Below are 14,321 nucleotides of genomic sequence, written 5' to 3' on the forward strand. Positions count from 1 at the left end.
ACTGGCACGAAATGACTTAGGCCATTCACTTTTAGGCAGGAGGGTGCAGGTTTTCCAGTGCAGCAGTGACGCTGAAATGGTGCCCTGCTGTGCTGCATGTGGCCCGTTGCGTCCATGGCCCTGGGCCGTGAGAGCTGGAGGAGCGGTGCCTCAGTGCGTCTGCTTGTGTGCTTGCAGGTCTCATGCCCGCCCGCAGCCATGTTCAGTAAGAAGAAGAAGCAGCGCATCCAGATCTCGGCGCCCTCCAACTTCGAGCACCGCGTGCACACGGACTTCGACGAGCAGGAGCAGAGGTTTGTGGGCCTGCCGCGGCAATGGCAGAGCCTGATCGAGGAGTCTGCCCGCAGGCCCAAGCCCTTCATCGATGCCTCGGTCATCACCACCGTCGAGCCGCGCAAGGTGAGGGACCCTCGCCCCTGGCCGGGCCAGTGCTGCTGGTCAGCTGAGGCTCCGAAGTGGCTGAAAAGCAGCGCTCAAGGGAGCAGAGACTTGAGCTGTTGGATACTTCTGTCCAACCTGGGGTCAATATTGTTACGTTTGATTTTTTTTTTCACGACATTCGTGATCCAGATACAGCGTTGGGAAGATATTCCAATCTAGTTTTTTTTTTACAAATACGTGTTATTGGAAAGTCTGTCAGGAAGCTGGCCCACCAGATGGGACTGCCCTTGTTTTCGATGTTAAAATCTTTGGGTTTTTCCATGTAGTTCTAACAGGACTGCATATTGCTGTCTGTTTTTTGTGAGTGTGGTAGAAAATTGGTTATTAAAATATACAGCTTTTCAATTTAGATCAAATATGATAGGTCTAATTGAATATATTCAAATTCGAGCAGAAACTGTGACATATATTTGATATGTTAACAGCAGCGAATAGAACTGTTTACTGATAAAATCCTTAGACCATAGGTTAACAAGCTCTGAATTCAAGAGAATAACTTAATATTAATATTATTAATATTTCAAGTATATATGGCCTGGAAGAAAAAGTCTAAATAGCCCTGTTAAATGGAAAAGGTAGGTTGCATTAGTGTTTCTGAATGCTGCTGTTTTATTAAGTTGATAGTAATGTATTATTAGAAATAAGTGCTGCAGTATATGTTGAATATTATCATGTCGATACAAAAGGATGCAAAGTCAATTTGTAAATCCTCCTTACAACTGTAATAACACTCTGTGATGCCTGACAGTGTAATTCATAAAGTGATTAGCCAGTGCCTTGCTTATGATGCCTTTTAATAAAACCCTGAACTAAATAATCCTCTGACAGAGACTGAAGTATTTCAGATTCATGTCGGGGAAAGGGAGTTGTGTAGGATGAGAAGCTGAGTTGACTCAGGGGTGTGAGTCTGGTTAAGCTTTTCTGTGGAAACAACTGGGCTGTTGCCATTTAACTAATGCAACACGTTTAGAAGCGAGGCTGTGTTTCACTGGGGTTTTATCAGTCGATAAAAAAAAGTGCTTTTCTTCAGGCTGCAGTCGTGAGAGAGCTTGGTGTGAAGGGAGGGTGATATATTTAACCAACTTGTCTTGCAGCTCTTTGAAGAAGGGTTGTGTGTCCCTTTACCTTTTTTTAACCATTCTGGTGGTCTGTCTTTACTTTGTGATGTAGTCCAGGGTCTAATCCAGTAAAAATCAATGCTGCTCGCCTGTCAATACCCACGTCCCAGTTACAACCAGAACCTCCCAGACATTGAGAAGCTCCCCAGTGGCTGTGCTGGGAAACCTCATTCTAAAAGCAATCCAGTTTATTTATAAATCCTTTAACAGAATTTATCTAGAGGTCTGGCTTTCAGAAAGGCAGATATATTTCAGTGATGCCTGGAACGGACTGTGGAAGCCAGGAAGACAAATTACAGGGAGAGTGATATTTCTTTATACAGATGGCCTAAATTGTAGGGGGATACCAGCATGGAGTGCTTCAAGCCTCCTTGTGCATTTTCACATGTCAAGTGGGAAACAAAATTGCAGGTTACACACCCTACTGCCTTCGTATTATCCTTACATTTTTTCAATCCAAAGTATTTTTGGTTTTGCTTTAGAGGCAAATTTGTTCCTTTTAAATCAAGGTTTGAGTGAGTATAAGTCTTAGAAGGTCTTCTGTTTATTTCCTGGTCTTCCTGAATGATGGATTTGTCAGTCTGCTGTAAAAAACATGTATTTTTATTGTCCTTCTGCTGCTGTGGCAAGCTGTTTAAGTACTTTTTCATGTCCGTATTTTATGATCTCTTTGATATCATGGGTATCGCACACAGAATTGGTGAGATCATGGGTATCGCACACAGAATTGGTGAGATCATGGGTATCGCACACAGAATCGGTGAGATCATGGGTATCGCACACAGAATCGGTGAGATCATGGGTATCGCACACAGAATCGGTGAGATCATGGGTATCGCACACAGAATCGGTGAGATCCGTGAGCAGTGGGCTCAGTCTCTCCCCGCTTGGTGCCTTGCAGACCATTGTGCGAGGCAGTAAGATCGGAGCGGACGGCTCGCTCACCTGGCTCCTGGACGAGTTCGAGATGATGTCAGTGACGCGCTCCAACTCCCTGCGCCGGGGCAGCCCCCCCACGCAGCCGCGCCGCGACTCCGCCTCCTCGGGGGGCGGGCAGGAGAACGGGGAGCCCCGGCCCAGACCCCCAGCGGACAGGCACGGAGAGGACCGGGAGAAGTACTGCGCGCCAGCTGAGATCCACCTGTCTCCCAAGTAAGCGAGCAAACGAGCCCTGCAGTGAAACCTGCCCCAGTGTCTCCGTTACAGCCCCCGTTACATGAAAATGTCCAGACATCGTGCAGTCTCCCTCTGACTGCCACACAGCACTTCCTGTCGGGCTCCGAGTCGCGCTACCAGACAGGGATGCGCGTCTTCCTGCTCTGTTTTCCTAACGCACGCAGATCCCCGGATGTTTATAGGCAACCACTGGACAAGTAAAACGCTAGTCCTGTAGATACTTATTTCTTTTGTTTGCAGGGTGGCATTCACAATTGTTTTTTGCTCTAGAATTTGTATTATGGATTTTTAAGCAGAAATGTCGTTTACTTTAAAGCGTAATTGTGGGATTTAAAGATGCGAATCGGAATGATCAGGTCCGGTGTTTTGTTTGTGGATATCCCACTCCTGGGTAAATGACTACCACCAGCGCAGGAAAGTCATGTTTGCGAAAAGGGAATGGAGTTAGTGCTTCGTTGAACGCGCTACGTAGTTTTGAGACAATTCTGTCCCGGAGGAGGTGAAAACATTGTCCTGTTTGTAAGAAAGTTTCTTCTTTGTCCCGAAGAGAGCGGCCCAGGCAGGAGCAGCCAGGGACGGGCGATTCTGGGCGGGACAGGCAGCACGGGGGACAGTCCCAGCGGCCCCCCCGCTCCCACCGCGAGGACGGCCGGCCCCAGCAGCAGCCCCGAGGGCAGGAGCCCAGCCGACCTCCGAGCTACGACCGCACGGGTCCGCCCCCTCCCCCCCCCCACCGGGACAGGGAGCCCCGAAACCACCAGGACCAGGTGGTGCGGAGGGAGGGCGCTGGGGACAAGAGGCCCAAATCCAGCTACACGGGCCGGGACACTAGCCCCCAGTCCCCCAGGGACAAGCGGCCCCTCTCGGGCCCCAACATCCGCACCCCCAACCTCCCCGTGACCGATGGGGTGGCAAAGACTGTGCAGCAGACCAGCCGGCCCTTCAACACCTACCCCCGCACGGAGAGCGACTCCGGCCGGGGCACCAGCAGCCAGGTACGGGGAGGTGGAGGGGGCAGATGGGGAGAGAGAGGAAGGTGTACGTAGTGAATAAGAAGTGATTGAGGCAGAGGCACTCCACGGGTGTGCTTCCAGGGGCAGGGCCAAAGGGATTAGTGCAAAGATGGAGCACGTGGATCCACTGAGAACAGTCGATTGATCAGATCGGGTGTGAGAGCTGCTGAATCTGTATGAGCCGCCTCGTGTGAAATTAACATGTTTGACGCCCGCCCCCGCAGGAGCTGAAGCCCGGCCGCCCGCACGAGGCTCCCCCGCACAACGGCCCCACCGGCGGGGGCGGCAAACCGGGGTCCGGCGGGGGCGTCGGCAGCAAGGTGGCGCAGGGGCAGCCGCGAGGAGACTCCCACCACCCCCCCCACCATCACTCCTCCCACCCGGGCCTGGGTCCCGACCCCCACCCCCCCCCTCCCCCGGCCCGCTACCCGCCGGCCCAGCCGCCCGCCCCCGGGCCGCCCCAGGCGCGCTCGCCGCAGAGGGAGCCCCAGCGCGTCTCCCACGAGCAGTTCCGCGCCGCGCTGCAGATGGTCGTGGACCCCGGGGACCCCCGCACCTACCTGGATCACTACATCAAGATCGGGGAGGGCTCCACCGGCATCGTCTGCATCGCCACCGTCAAGAGCACGGGCAAGCTGGTGGCCGTGAAGAAGATGGACCTGCGGAAGCAGCAGCGCCGGGAGCTGCTCTTCAACGAGGTAGGAGGACCACCCCCGGTCACACGCTCTCCGCAGGTCACGGCGAAGCCACGCAGGCGGCGGACCGCTGGTTCACTCCTTTTCTTTCTTTCTTCTTCCAGGTGGTGATCATGAGGGACTATCACCACGACAACGTGGTGGAGATGTACAACAGCTACCTGGTGGGGGACGAGCTGTGGGTGGTCATGGAGTTCCTGGAGGGCGGGGCCCTGACGGACATCGTCACCCACACCAGGTCCGCGTTCGCACGGCAGGCGCAGAACGGGCACGAGTCGCACGCACTAGGACCCATCCTAACATCGATCTAGACACCCGCGCACACGGACTTGGTTCAACGGCAGGATTTGCAATAGCCGGTGAAGGCGGTGCTATCGTGTCATGCGTCCCTCTCGTGCACACAAAATAGAATGAGCCCTGAACGCATCTAAATTCAGCAGAGAACCAACACAAGTAGCAGTGCAGACTGTGCCCTGCATGAGCAAGTCAAAACCTGAACATTGTTTCTCCTAAGGCTATTTTTTAAAAGCCGAGGATAAGCTGCGCAGCAGAAGCTGTTGTGGAGAATCTCACAGTCATTCAGCTGGTCATTCAGGAAGTGCAAATGGGTGTGAGACGCTTACAGTGTCACTGTGCCTCTCCTGGACTGAGAGACATGCATATAGCCTGTGCGCTGTCTGTCCTGCCAGTGAAAGACCTTGCTGTTGAGCAGGGGTTCTGCATCCCATGACCTAGAGAGCTGAGGAAGTTTGGAGGAGTGGCCTCCAGCGACCGGGTTGATTCACAGACTAGAAATGCGCGGCTGATTGATACTGTGGTCTTCCTGGAGAGCTAAAAATAGACACCAGGCAAATCTAACTTCGTTGCCTGTTCTCACTGCTCCTCCAAAAATAACTGCAGCAACAAGCCTGTCATCTGTAACCTGCTTTTCCTGTAGCCAGGCTAATCCTGAAGGCATTCGCAACTAGTTCCTCTCCGCTCGCTGCGTGGCTGCGACCTCAAACTGTCACCGGTGAAAACGCTGGCAAGGTCCATAATTATCAAGAACTGGCTTCCAGAACGGGTGTAGAGTTCTGTACCAGGATGGGCACCTAAGATTACCCATGGGAGTCACTCAAAACGGAAATGTCTTTTGCGGTTTAGGTGTAAATCAAACATGTTTGCTTTTTGAAGGGGGGGGGTGGATTCACATCGGGTTGGGATGTGAATCCCACCTTCTCGTTCCCTTCGGTTACCGAACAAGATAACACATTTCTTTCCCCTCGTGATGGTGAGTCAGGTAGGTCCATTTAAGGAGGAGATGGGGAGAGAATCTGTCTCGCTCAGATTGTTCAGTCATTCACCCCTACACTTCTTCTCCTTCGATACTAAGCATCTTTCATGACCACTTCGATATCATAGTCAAATGAAAAACAGACCATGTTCTGGGTTCCTTTAAAGCAGATCTTAAAAATTAAAACATTTCAGTTTTTCTCATATAAAAAAATCTTTTTATATTGTAATTTCCCTATGAAAGGGCAGACTTTTCCTCAAAGTAATTCCACTTCGTGCCACCAGGTGGTGGTATTTTGAGTCCGCTCTGCTTATTTTTCTTCAGGACAGTCTTGTTTCATTAACACCAAGTGCCGCATATAGTAGTTTTAACAGCACAGAGATCAAAGTATGTTTATATATAAATATAATGTTAGTTTTAGATTTGGGGCCAAGGTTAGTTCCGGATGCGCTGTAAATTGATGCTGCTGAAAGATCATTCATGGAGCCGAAACACGAATGCCTGTTTGCAATAATATATCTGTATGAATGTGGGGTAGGTTTCTAATGTACAGTTTTCATTCCATGGTTCCCAATGGATTTTAACCCCCCGAGGGAGAAACCCTAGTGAGATTTCATTTCGGGTGTTTCCCATTTCAGGATGAACGAGGAACAGATCGCCACCGTGTGCCTGTCTGTCCTGAAGGCGCTGTCTGTCCTGCACGCCCAGGGTGTCATCCACAGGGACATCAAGAGCGACTCCATCCTCCTGACCCACGACGGCAGGGTAGGAGCCTCCTTTCAGTCCAGCTCACTGGACACTCGTGCAGCTTGTTGGCCTGGGAGGCATGAGCAGGGCCGTCCTCGAGCGGTCACTGACACCCGTCCTGCTGCTTTGGGGGTTAAGACGCTAACTGGCCAAGGACCCCATCCCAGACCTTGTTTGAAGTTGCCCAAAGAGCTCACCATCCTGGACATCACAAATCATCTGTAGTTTACAAAAAGCTCACAAGGCTGTACATAGTGATGGTTTACTGCGGGGGTAAACGGCTCTGATCGTGGAGGCCAGTGTGTCGAGCTGGAAAGGGTTGTTGGGATGGTCCCATTAAGCCATTAATGAGCCAATTAGGTTATGGAGAGCCAGAATGAATACTTGCAGAGACTCTGGACCTCCAGAACCAGGATTGCCTGGATTATGGTGACCAATGCAACTGGGTTTCTTGTGTAGCACATAAGAACTGACAAAGCAGACTCTGATGCACTTACTGTAAAAGGGGACAATTTCCTGTCACTGTGATATTGTAAGTGCACTGTCACACACTTATATTATCTATGAAACTTTTTACATAGGCGTATCTAATATTAGTCTCTATTATATCTCCTCCGAACTGCCTTTGATCTTGGTTCAAGGGTTTCACTTTCCTCATCCTGTTTATTTCAAGTGGTTTCTCTGTTTTGCACATTCAGTTTATTTCAGCTTGAATACAGTGCAGTTTCGGTATTGAAGAGAAAATGAAGATGTTCCCTCGTCTTCCCTCTCAAAAAGTTTTCAGCTTCTCTTTGTGATGGTAGTTCCATCTGGAGGTGGAGTTTTTGAAGACGCATAAACCGGGAAAATTCCTATTCCACTGCATTTCATTCCTTTCCAGGATTTCCAGCGCCAGTACATTAATGCAGCAAAGTTCTACATTGAATATTCAAAGCTTTGTCTGTCTCATGAGAGTCGATTTAAAATAAAGTAAAAACCTTGAAATGTTCAACATCCGGTGTTGCCATTTATAATATGCAGCTCAAATGTAAGTTGTTGTGCAGTAGAAGTCTCATCTGCTCTCATAAGGCAGGACAAAGAGTCCTTAAAATTGTCATCACAGGCTTTGCAGGAGCCCGGTTGCTGAGTGCTGTGTATGTCTGCTTTTTCGCAGGTGAAGCTGTCCGATTTCGGGTTCTGTGCCCAGGTTTCTAAAGAAGTCCAGCGGCGCAAGTCCCTGGTGGGCACACCCTACTGGATGGCTCCCGAGCTGATCTCCAGACTGCCCTATGGCCAGGAGGTAAACTGCCCTGCCATCCAGCTTCCGCCTTTCTCACTGCGGCAGGAAACCCTAGATCACACTCCTCTGCTGGCTTTCAGCAGGGGATGGTGTTCATCCACATTCTATAGAGCATGCATGACTGGCAGTGTTCCTTCCCTCAGAAATCACTTTTTAACCACATGTTAATATCGAGATGTGTAGTAAGAACCTTCAAATAAACCCATACTGCTGATTTCTAAACCTCATGAACAGTTTACTGTACCCATGTCGTTCCTTACAAAGCTTAGTCGTATTCTAATAGAATGGACACAAACACAGCGGGCACAGACATGTTACCTTGTGTGCCATGCAAGGCCTTACACAGGCGCTCAAGCAGGCACATGCTGTATTTTGGCAGAACTGGACAGTTTTGCCCATTGGATGGACTTTGTTTTAGAAGGTCATGCTTCCATGTGCTGGCTTTTTATGTTTAAATACTTCATAGTGGTCACTTGTCACATAGAAATTCACGTCAGTAGCTGCATCAGTATGCGTAGACTGCAGGTGTCATATAGGTTGAGTGCCAAGCCAGCAGTCATTCAGTGTTCGTTCTCTTTTCACTCTTCTCCCCTGCAGGTGGATATCTGGTCCTTGGGGGTGATGGTCATTGAGATGGTGGACGGGGAGCCCCCTTACTTCAACGAGCCCCCCCTCAAAGCCATGAAGATGATCCGGGACAACATGCCCCCCAAACTCAAAAACATCCACAAGGCAAGTCACCCTCGACATTGGAAACCTAGCAAGAAGAGACCGTGTTTGCACTGCTGTTTGATCCACTTCTTGTTCAGAGAGGCATAGAGCCCCCGATGAATCTGATAGACAGAAATCTGTCCTGAAGTGTTATTTTATTTCCAAATGCCCATCTTATTTTTTGCTGAGTAAATTTTCCAAACTCGGACATCATTCATCTGGTGTTGGCATGCACACAGCATTGTGGGTAAGAAGTGGCTACTCTGAGATGGAAGTAGATTTCCCATCCCTGATTTTCTCTTTGTATCCTAATGGTCATTTGTGTGGAGACCTCCGACATTCATGCTTGGAGTGTTTTAAACCACGTTACACTTTTAATAATTCCCCTAATTTCCATAACATTATTAGCCCAAAGGACCCCATTGCACTGTACACATAGGTATCCACTCTACCACACGTGGTCTCTGTAACAGCAGCCCCACTGAACAGCTAATTAAGGGCAAAAGAGCAATGGACTTCAGAGTCTTCACTCAAGCCCACAGTGGAATTGAGTGAAAACCACAAGGCTCACTAGTCTTTTGAATCTGTAATGACCAAGTAGTCAGGAACTCAGTGCAACGTCTCACCCAAAGGATTTCATCCACAACACAGTCTCCCCATCGGTGTGCTGCTTTGGACATCCTGGTCTCTAGTCCACCAACACTGTTTAAAGCAGCAAACTGGTTTTCTAAAGACAAAGCCCCAAAATTGGTTTAATCTACCCAGACAGTACTTTGTTCCAGACTCCACAGAGTTTGTGTAGAAAAAAAATGTTTAGGCTCCTATTCTAATTCAGAGACATTACAAATTGGCAAAGCCATCTCCTCTTAAAAGGTTTGAGATGATATTAGTCTACAGGGCATTTGTACTCCGTCTGTGTGTTTAAAAGGAAACTGGTGAGGTTGGGTCCGCTTGACCACAGGGCTGGGATCCAGCGTTTCACCCCTTCATTTTGTTACACCCATATTTGTATTTTGTTATGTTGTCCTCGTTAGCTGCTCAACTGTCTTTTCAGATCATGCCACACCTTTCCTGCTTACAGCTCTATGTATCCTGCACATAGTTAACGGTGGTTGTGGTAGAAGACCCCACCTCAGCTCAGCTGAAGTCAGCTTGTGGTTGTGTTATTGGCGTCTTGTCTTCCTGTCGGTCTGTGATTTTTGTGGGTCTTCCTTCGTTAGAAAGACCGAACGCGGTGGCCTTACTGTGGCTCTTCGCACTTGGCTTGCAGGTCTCCCCGGCCCTCAAGGGCTTCCTGGACCGCATGTTGGTGCGGGACCCCGCCCAGAGGGCCGCCGCCAGCGAGCTGCTGAAGCACCCGTTCCTGAGCAAGGCCGGTCCGCCCTCCTGCATCGTGCCCCTCATGCGGCAGAACCGGATGAGATGAGGGCACCGCGCACGGACACGCCTGCCTGCTTGTCCCGTCAGAGTGTCCCCCCCTGCCAGGGGGAGACGCCCCAAGTCTCGACACTGACACTACAGACAGGCCGCCGCCCTGCTGCACGCCCTCAGGACTGGGCGTCCCTCCTCCCGGCTCCCCCCTTCACTACCGAGGAACCACGCAAGCCGCCAAGTGCAGAGGAGACAAGGATGGGAGCAGCCTTGACCCCCTGAAGTATCTCTGACTTTCTCACTGATTTTGTAGGGCCGGGTTAGATGTGTTTTTTAAATTCTCCGCTGGCAGCAGCGGTCTGCCTCACACTACTACGGAGCTATTTATGACGGACCTTTGCGGCACACGGAGACCTGAGTCCGTGCTGCCGCTTCTCTGAGCTTGGACAATTGCAACACGAAAATGTTTTTTTCTTCTTCTTCTTCTGCTAAAAACAAAAATCACATCGCATTGCGTTTTGTGCTGGCCTTCCACCACAAGAAAGGGCAACTGGAAACTTATTAGATTTTTTTCCCCCCCATTTGCCTGGTGAGAACTTATTGGTGGTGAAGCAGGATTTCGAGTCATTCCCGACTGGGAGGGCACAGCAAATCCAGGTCCTTTTCCCACCCCACTCTTCTTCCGGAAAACTGGATACTTCCTCATTTTTAAAAGAAATTCTTTGCAACACTACTGTTCACTCAGAGGGAAAAACCACCATCGATACACAACAAGATACTACTGAAGAAGGACCGCGATTTGATATATATATAAACTTTTAGAAATAGTGTTTGTGTTAAGGACACTAAAGCAAAGATCAACACTGGAATTGTTTTGTTTTTTTATATGAATATTATAAATATATTAAATTCTATATCGTTTTTGACTACAACGATGGGCTGTTTTAAGCACTGTAGAGAGGCTACAGTTTTTTTAAGAGTGTCGCACTCAGAGTAGACAGTCTAGAATATTTTTAATGACATGACAGAAAACGTTTCCTTTCGAATTGATGCATGTAGATTTGTTTTGTGGTTTTCTTTCTAAGACTGGGGGGGGGTGGGCATTGAGAGGCTGGGATTTAGCTCTTTCTCATTGTTTTTTTTTATCATTGTAATGTGTTGCTTTGGATTTTCAACTATTTCTTTATTTCATTGGGTTCTGAACGACTGGACTGCTGGGGTACATTGAAACACACAATGCTGGAGAAAGCAGAAGCCAGGGAAAGGGGGAGGGGGACTGTTTGAATGTAAATCTGAGCCGACTATCACTGTTTCCTAAGAGTTACCATTACTGAATGCAGATGCGAATGTGTGTTGTTAACTTCTCACGTATAACCACTCCGGGGGCCTGAATTGCTTAGCTGAGTTGTGGGTCTCAGTCTGGCAGCCCAGCAATGAAATTTGATTTCTGTCGTAGCATTCAAAACTGGCAGGAGTTCACACTTTTTTTTCCTCTTTCTTTACTCGTAAAATTCACGGTGGGTGCTTTAGAGCAAGATAACCTTGACTCCGTGCAGACAGCTTCAATACAGAGAGCGCACTCATGCACTCCTGTCTGCCAGTGCTGCTTCTGACCACAGGCGTGACCACGACGAGCTCGGCGCTTCCCGAAAAGCGCTCATGCTTTGGTAAATTAGTTTGCTTTGGTGCAGAGGTGTGAATTCATGTTGTGTGGAGACGTATTCCACTCCTACGCCGACGCAGCCACAGACAATCTCAGGCCAGGCTCTCACGCGCTGATCTCAAATAAAGGCCAAAACTTCACACCAGGGCGCCCAACAAACAACTGGCACTACCACCTGTGCACCCGTGCTCCGTCGATGGCTTGTGCACAGACACGCTCGCCAACGAGAGAGGGGGCGCGTGTTCCTGCACCGGCAGGCATGGGTGCAGACCCACACGGACGTGCCCTGGTGGAGATGCACACTGTGCACGCTCCCATAGCTCTCTGGTCTCTCTTTGCGTGGAGTCCCAGGCAATAAGCAAAGGCTCCACTAAGAAGAGGAGAACAGGGAAATGACGCAAACCAGTCCAGCCTGAAATGGATCAGACTGCTGTGCACTGGGAGACTGATCACCAGCTCGGCGCTCTTCACGAACACTACTTTCGACACGCACTAGAACACGCCAGCTGCTTTGTGCGTTAAGGGTCAGGGTGGCCCTTTCTGGCAACACTACAGACACTCGCTGTATTCCTGACGTGCCACTGCTTCACTGAAGAGAGGAAGGATCATTGTTCTCAAGTTTTTCCTTTCCAGTAACTGTCAGTCACCCTGAGAGGCTATGACACTCAAACACTATCGAAACTGCCTTTTAAAAGAAAAGAATTTTTTGAAGAAAGTATTTTTTTTTCTAAATGTATGCTTGGGGAAAAATGCCTTTTTTTTTTTTTTACTGTGCCAACTTTACTCTGATTTGTTGCCTCAAGGTTCAATTAGAATTTTATCTTCAAATGCATCTGTGGGGCTTAGGAATTTTATTACAGTATTAGTAATTTCAGACTTTGTTTTTTGGGGGCAATGGGTAAAAGAATTTCTAAATGTGGACCCGTGGACTCCCAAGACCTTGTTTTTGTTATACAGTTGTTACGCTTTTTCAGTCGAGCCGTTTATTCCAGTAACCCCTGGGAAGGAAACCCCTGGAAACTACGTTGTTCATGATCCAAAATTCAGACCTTCATGAAAATTGAGCAGTATTTCAATCAAACCTACGGGTGAATGAGTCTCTGCTGCAGCACAATGAAAACATTCAGCACATTCTATTGTAACGCTTTCTCAGCTGGATGAACATGGACCTATAAAACTACATTCCCTCTGGTTGCTCAATCAAGGGACCAATTAGCCGTGCATCACTGTCCTGGTTTGTCTAGTTGGTGAGTGTTGGCACATCTCATCTTATAGTTCTCAGCTCAACGCCTTGAGGTAAAAACTGTGATTGGATTGCCAAGAAGTGCTCCTTTTTTAAAAAGATTTTTGTTGGAGGTGGGGTGGTAAACCTCTTTATTGGGAAGTGACCTTTAAATTGTCTTAGTGGCAGACATTGAAGGGTGTATTCTGAATTAACGGAAATGGGTTTTGGAGTCGGGGTTTGTTTATGTCCGACTCCTGACTGTTCTTGGGGAAAGAGAGACACTCAAAGAGCTGACATTCTCCATAGGCCAGTACTTCATAGGCAGTCTTACCATTGAGGCACACGTGCTTTCTGCTGTGTCACCAGTAGAACTTTATGGAGCTGACACTAACACTGCTGCTAGTGGCTGTAGCCCAGGCGGAAGCATGGGGTGATGCCACTGCGTTTGCAGCTGTGCCTGTTTTAATGGAGCAGGTGGCTGTATTTCATAGTCATAGTGGCAACTTGACAAAGTCCACTCATTAGAAACACTTGCTCTGGATTGGCAGTGGCCCTATAGATTCGCTAAGATTAGCAGGGCTACCTTACTTGTGCACACAGATCCAACAAATTGGTGACTGCACAGCGAAGGATAACTAGTTAGTCGAATATTTAATTTAAAGGACAGAAATGCTGAGCAATGCCTTTTGACGTATCTTGAAAAGAACTTTTCAGCAGCACTGGGAGCATAGCCGTTGGTAGGAATGCTTTTTAAAACTCTTTTTTCAAGCGAAGCATGCAGTGTCACAAATGCACGTGGTTAAAAATCTGTCTTGTGTAGCTTTACTGTTGTTCCCTCCCCCCCAATCCCCCAGTTTGCATTTTGCTGTCACTCTTGTCTGATTTACAAAACTGCAGATTGGATACAAGAAACTGCAGAGGTCTGTGGGGCAATATCCAGGAACAGTGTGAGTGACAATAACAACACCTTTTCATGCCCACACAGATAACTCCAGCCTTCCCCTTTGTCATTGTTGGAGACGTGCCCAACAATATGATACATGATGACATTTAATTCATTGCCTGCCGTAGTTGAGTGACATGCCTGAGGAACGATAACAGAATGATTTGCATAAGCCAAGAGCCTTGGTATTGGGGATTATATGTGTACCCGTCTTAAAGATGCTCGTTTCATCCGCGTTTTAGTTCTGGAACAAAACCTCACGTTGAGCCGTCTTCATTTTCCATCACACCTCAGGGCTGCAGGGGTCGACAATCACAGCTCTCACACGCAGACAGTGACAACTACTGGGACATGTTTATGTCAAATGGAACGTGGTGCATTTGGAACTCTTTTGCATTGTCTTCTTTCCCGGGCTCTAGTGCAGCAGTATTGTGGATTTTCAGACTGTGTGCGTGCTCGAGAGTGTGGGGTGTGTGCGTGTGAAGAGGGGTGGGGGGACATGTTTTATTTGACCTTAATGGTTCTTTCCTGAATGAATTTCCTCTGTTATAGATAAAAGGAAAAAAATGAAGAAAAACCCTTTGCATAATGCAGATTTTAAATAGTTTTGCAAATACATTTTTTAAAAAATATGTAGTTTCTGTGTGAAATTAATGTTTGGACTTT

At 48.4% G+C, this 14,321-nt stretch overlaps 1 protein-coding gene across 3 annotated transcripts in view; it reads left to right on the forward strand.

Annotated features, from left to right (window-relative positions):
* pak4 (p21 protein (Cdc42/Rac)-activated kinase 4) overlaps window positions 1–14,287 on the forward strand; it is a 39,718-nt gene extending 25,431 nt beyond the window's left edge. For all 3 annotated transcript variants that reach the window (XM_088627732.1, XM_088627734.1, XM_088627735.1), the window contains exons 2-10: window positions 178–399; window positions 2,461–2,711; window positions 3,283–3,730; window positions 3,973–4,446; window positions 4,548–4,681; window positions 6,355–6,481; window positions 7,617–7,742; window positions 8,340–8,474; window positions 9,724–14,287. In XM_088627732.1, the coding sequence (XP_088483858.1) occupies window positions 199–399; window positions 2,461–2,711; window positions 3,283–3,730; window positions 3,973–4,446; window positions 4,548–4,681; window positions 6,355–6,481; window positions 7,617–7,742; window positions 8,340–8,474; window positions 9,724–9,879 (2,052 nt within the window). In that variant the 5' untranslated portion in view covers window positions 178–198 and the 3' untranslated portion in view covers window positions 9,880–14,287. The remainder of the gene's footprint in view (window positions 1–177; window positions 400–2,460; window positions 2,712–3,282; window positions 3,731–3,972; window positions 4,447–4,547; window positions 4,682–6,354; window positions 6,482–7,616; window positions 7,743–8,339; window positions 8,475–9,723) is intronic.
* Window positions 14,288–14,321: the final 34 nt, after the last annotated feature.

Source organism: Lepisosteus platostomus, chromosome 4 (genome assembly GCF_059453375.1).
Source record: "Lepisosteus platostomus isolate fLepPlt1 chromosome 4, fLepPlt1.hap1, whole genome shotgun sequence".
In the NCBI taxonomy this organism is placed as follows: Eukaryota; Metazoa; Chordata; class Actinopteri; order Semionotiformes; family Lepisosteidae; genus Lepisosteus; species Lepisosteus platostomus.